At 34.9% G+C, this 6,000-nt stretch overlaps 1 protein-coding gene across 1 annotated transcript; it reads left to right on the top strand.

Moving 5' to 3' along the window:
* The first annotated feature begins 3,766 nt into the window (after nucleotides 1-3,766).
* Nucleotides 3,767-5,714, top strand: LOC147410417 (uncharacterized). The gene has a single exon (XM_086435139.1). It carries the CDS (start codon nucleotides 3,919-3,921, stop codon nucleotides 5,602-5,604), a length of 1,686 nt encoding a protein of 561 aa, XP_086291265.1. The 5' UTR covers nucleotides 3,767-3,918; the 3' UTR covers nucleotides 5,605-5,714.
* Nucleotides 5,715-6,000: the final 286 nt, after the last annotated feature.

Genomic DNA, 6,000 nt, shown 5'->3' with positions numbered 1-6,000 from the left:
ATCACTTACATCATGGGAGACCCCAAAAAAAGTTAGTGGAAGAAAAAAAGTAAAATATTTATATGTAATTTTTTTCTTCTTCTTATCTTATTAGCGAAGCTCATGGCATGGAAGGGTTGTTACATAAAATATGGTACGACAGCTCAGTGGGCAATGACATCCCATGACCTTACCATGAACCTTCGATTCTTTGAAAAAAAAACTCGTTTCACTCCTTTATTTTAATTAATTAATTAATTTAAACAAATGGCAGTGCCAACATTGTTGTTAAGAACCATATCTTATAAGTTCAACATTGAATAGGTCACCAACTCAACGTAGTTTTGTTAACTATTCGAAAAAACAAAATAAGTCCTAACTGAATAAAATAGAGAATGATCCATTCTGTATATTATTTTTATAATCATCTTTTCCAGAAATCAAATCGGGTTGTAAGCAATTGGATCAGATCAGTTTTGAGGATCGGGTTCAAATAGGATTAGGGTCAATCTGGAACCTATCTGATATGCATCCAATTGGACTAATAATAAGATTGGAATAGACCCTTGTCTAATTGGGTTTTTATAAGATCCTAGGATTCAAATCTGATCCGAAAACAATTGAATCAGTTATGAATCGAATCAAATCCTATTTGATATACCAACTATGAATAAATTTCACATATTTAACAAAATATATAGTATAGTTAACTTGGAGGGGTTGGCTCAATGGCAATTTTGGACTGATAAGCGGTTAATGCTCGTAGGTCGTAAGTTCGATACCCATATGAGCATTAATTCCTTAGGGCCATTAGTTAGGGTATACCTTCACTTACCTGGTATGTGTGATGTGCGGGTGTTGCATAGGCCAAGAGACTAGTCCTTGGTCAAGACCATAGTCTATGGAGTGGGCAAAATTGCTACTGGCCCGGTCCTCTGTCTACAAGGATACCCGGTTATAAAAAAAAAAAAAATAGTATAGTTTATACATTATGTCATAGTTAATCGGAACACGATATGATTGATCCAACATCAATCTGATAGGTTATCAAATTGGAACCTTATCGGAATCCAAATCCACAATCCAAATATGTAGTTCTTTGTTATGATCCGATATCAAGTTTGTTCTGATCCATTGACAACACTAGTCTTTATAAACAATATGAGCTCTAAGGGTGTCTATGGGTATCCATTTAATAGGAACCGAATTGGAATCAAAACAAACAACGTAGGTTCCGATTTCCTTTTACATATACGCAATTAAAGTCGAGTATAAGATGGAATTGAACCAATATGAATCAAAATTGTTTGGTTTTATTTGAAGGCTACCTGTGGGTACTTATAACTGATTTATTTTGTCATTTCTTTTTATGATGTGGATGTGTGGGTGCATAATTCCGTTCGATTACATGGATTAATAAGACGCCTCCATGTGTCCACTAAAGTAAATCAAGGTTGAGTTAAGAGACACATGTGCCTCATTCATGAAGCCAAAAAGTCTACTTGGCAAATGAGTTGTTTAGCCGAGACATCCACACATCATCCTAGCCAATTCCTTAAGAGGACCTAGTCTAATGACACATGGACAAACTCAAAGCACTCGACTAAGTAGTTAGTTCGTTAAGGAAAAAATACAGATCTAACAAGAGAAATCAAAGCGAACTTCAAATAAGAGATTTTCTAGGATTCTATTTACAAGTGAACACCTATATCAAATTAGGAGAGACTGAAAGAGTTATGATTAGTTACAAAGTCAAGAAGATGTAGAAAGATCCGAATTTAAATATGATACTAAAGTATCTGCAAGATCTTCAAGAAATAAGTTACTACTCTAAAAAAAAGACTTTTGATTCGTTTCCATATAAACCGTGCATTGTAGTTTAAAATGTGTCATCTCTTTTAGAATTTATTATTTGTAAAGAAAATTAATTTTATTTAAAAAAATATTAACTCATATGTATATATATTTAGAATAAATTATAATTATGTTAGAGTTGTGATAATTTGACGCTCCTTTTTCCAGATGCCCTCATCACAGAACCGTAGGTCCTTTGCTTAAGGATATATAAGAAAAATATATATGATTCTGTAACTACTAGGTCATAGAGTGTAGGGGGGCGTCTGAAAAAAAAAACGTCAAATTATCATTAGTTATTAAGTTAATAATTTTATGAATAATGCTAAAGTGACCTCACGATTGTACCACATATCGCACATCCTGGGGTGAAAGCATGTGAGATCCATAGATATGAGGTTCTCACATGCTTTCACGTCAGGATGTGCGATATGAGATACCATCTTGAGGTCACTCCGACATGAATCAAATTTTATAGATAATATGTTATTTTTTTAAAAGAAAAAGCTTTACAATGATTCCAAGTGGTTTTTTTTGTCTAATTCCATTCTTGAGAGTCTGCAATTCGTACGATTCCAATTCCATTAACTTTAGAATCAAAATCAAAACAAAAAATGATATAATGATTTTGATTATAGGTCTCTTAGGAATTGAATCACAACCGATTCATTGACATCCCTAACAAGCTCCACTTGTTTATTAGGAAACAATGTTATGATGTCACGGTCGTGTTCTTTCGAAGCGAGGCTGTGTGGTACAAGAGAGTGCTAATCCACAAGCAAGCTTGTAAAAATGATCGTCTACCACAAACGTAGCAAGCAAACAAGATAACTGGATAACACAAGGTAAAATCCGGAGGTAACTTTGTTGATATAATATTAATTACACGGCGTAACACGTTATAAAAGCATAAATGTGTGTTACAAGCAATAGATGATCCTATAACATGCGGGACTCCACGTAGCTTGGCTCGAGGGCTTTAATCAACGTGGGTATAAGTCGGGGATTGAGAAGCACTAGACACCTTTCCTACAAAATGTATATTAAACTTTTCCTAGATTTCCAGAAGGAAACATCAAAAGTGGAGGCCGGTCATACTCTCTTATTACTAAAATGCCACTAATCTAACAGATATGCCCTGACACGGGACTGATATGACTTCATAGTGAGCCTTACATAATATTACATGGGTGCTCCCGGATGACTCTGGGGTAAACTTACATCTAACTCTAGGTGACAGAATTTATGACTGTCACACATGGACTCCTACTGACTTTTAAGAAGTCCAAGACAACCATTTAGCCAATGTCAAAGGGCTAGCACGCTCCCTCTGTAGTGGTGCAAGCAACAATCAGAAACAACAACAAAAATCTTATCCCAAGGATTGATCATCGATTAAATGAATCTCATTCATTTCATTCTGAATGACGTCTTTTGTTATTAAAATTGAGTTCATATCTTTCACTATTTTCATTCACATTTTTATTAATGATAATCTTCTCTCTTTTAAAATCTTTAATTTGAAAATTTCTTCTAATTTGAGATTTTAATTAGTTTTCGTTCGACACATCAAAATCATCTTAATTTATCATCAATAAAAAAAAATGTGCTGGATAGTTTAGTTGGTAACGTATTTGGGTGATGATATAGAGACTTGGGTTCAAATCCGGTCAGCACCAAGTCATGAACTCACTAAAGATCTAATTTCAAGCACGTGCCACAAAATGGTGATCCGAAGTTAGTTAGCTACTTAACTTCTGATGTACAGGATCTAGCATGAAATTTGAATATGAGGATACAAAGGGTATGCCACGTCAACAAATGACAACCAGGCATTGGCGCCAACTAGGATTACTGCACGCGGGACGCGTCGCGCGAGGAGCCTTTAAATGGGGGAGAAGAACTATAACAGATGAGAAGATTCTCTGTCTCTCTCTATAAAACCCGTTTTTCTACCAAATCAAAAATAAAAAAAATACACGAAAGTTACTCGAGCGAAAATCTCTCATTTTCATTAACGTTCGAGGAGAATTCACTGAGATCGAAGAATTCTTAATTGTTTCCTCTTTGATAGCTTTAAATCTCATGGATCAGTGGGAGAAACAGTTACGAGGAGATCGATCTCGGATCGAAAGGAGAAATCCATCGTTCTCTTCAACTCTTCTTGACGCAATTTACAATTCTATCGATGAAGGAGACAGAGAAATCGTTAGAAAGAAACAAAGCAACAGCAGCAGCAGCAGTGCGAGAGGAGAAAATTCTATGAAAGAAGAAGAGATTGAGAGTATCAGACGAGCTTGTTTGATCAACAAATGGATGGAAACAAAGGTGAGCGAAAAGATCGATATTCGGCAAAATCTACATAATGATCGTTCTTCTATTGTATCTAATTCGACTTCTAAATCTTCAAATTCTAGGTGTGGTACAAGTTATTCATCCATCAAAGCAGAATCTGTTTCCGAAACTAAACCGAAATCTAGATCGTTGATTTCTACCTTAAAACCGGTTCGTAACAGTGGTTCGACTTATAATGAACAAGCTTCCATGTTATCTAATTCGACTTCTAGATTTTCAAATTCTAATCGTGGAATGGCTTTTTCATCCACTAAATCAGAATCTGTTTTCGAAACTAGACCGCAATCGAGATCATTGATTTCTTCCTTAACATCGGTTCATAACGATCATTCTTCTTTGTCATCCAATTCGACTTCTAAATCTTCAAATTCTAGTTTTAAAAGAGGTTTTTCATCCACCAAAGCAGAATCTCTCTCCCAAACAAGACCAAATTCGAGATCATTGATTTCTTCCTTAAAATCGGTTCGTAATGATCGTTCTTCTTTGTTATCAAATTCGACTTCTAAATCTTCAGATTCTAGCTGTGGAAGAGGTTTTTCCTTCATAAAACCAGAATTTAACTCCGAAACTAGACCGAAATCGAGATCATTGATTTCTTCCTTAAAACCTCTTCGTAACAATGCCTCGGTTCGACCGGAGAGATCTGATAGATTGGAGGAAGCTCTGCCATTTGAGCAGAGGAAATCAAATATCTTTGATAACACCTTCGAAAAGACAAAATCCAAAGCTTTAAAGATCTACGAAGATCTAAAGAAGGTGAAGCAACCAATCTCTCCAGGCGTTCGGATTGGTAGTTTTCTCAATTCTTTGTTTAATGCAGGAAATTCGAAAAAAGGGAAGACTTCAAGTTCAATTGGTGATCAAGATTCTAATTTTGAGAAGAAATCAAAATCGGAACAAGCATCGAAGTGTTCTTCGGTTTCTTCATTTTCGAGATCTTGTTTAAACAAAACTACTTCTTCGAATAATTCTGGAATTACAAGATCTGTTAGATTTTATCCTGTTTCTGTGATTGTCGACGAGAATTGTCGTCCTTGCGGACATAGATTCCTCTCCGAAGATGAACAACATCAAGAGATCAGACAATCTCATTTGTCGAGCAAAGAAGAATTTAATTTCCATCTCATGGAGAAAAATTGGAGAGTCCAAGAAACCTCTAGAGATCATCTTAAGGGGTACAGCAAGAAGACTGATTACGCCATTAGAGATCTGCTTCGTATTAATTACATTGATGACGAAAATATTGATGATGATGATGATGATGATGATGATTCGGGAAGTTATTCGAGCTCTGATCTCTTCGAGTTGAATATTCTTGGAATGAATAGTATCGAGCGGTATCGAGAAGAACTTCCAGTTTACGAAACAACTCATCTTGATACCAATCGCGCCATCGCTAATGGTTTGATTCTCTAATTTAGAGAAACAAAATTGATTTTTTTCTTTTAATTTTAATTTTTTTGTTGATGTTTATATTTGCTTTGTACATAAATAAACAGAGAAAGTGAGAAACAGAATTAGGAAAATAAAAACAGTATACCACTGCTTTCAACAACTGCATGTGAGATTTAACAAAAAACATGATTAGATCGATCTTATAATTTTAAGAACTTAGAAAGAAATAATTTGGACTTAGACCTATATCACATTGCTTGGACACATTTCAAAGCAACTTTGAGGTCGTGGGTTCAAGTCCAACCATTGAATTTTATTTTTTAAATTTGAAAATTTAAAGTAATTTTTGTTAAAATTCCCGTTGCAATACATTGTTCATTTTAATTCCGTAAACACGCATAAGGAGATCCAATGTTT

Source organism: Akebia trifoliata, chromosome 1 (assembly GCF_017979445.1).
Source record: "Akebia trifoliata isolate Shusen 1 chromosome 1, ASM1797944v1, whole genome shotgun sequence".
Taxonomy (NCBI): Eukaryota; Viridiplantae; Streptophyta; class Magnoliopsida; order Ranunculales; family Lardizabalaceae; genus Akebia; species Akebia trifoliata.
This window is presented reverse-complemented; position numbering and strand designations above follow the sequence as displayed.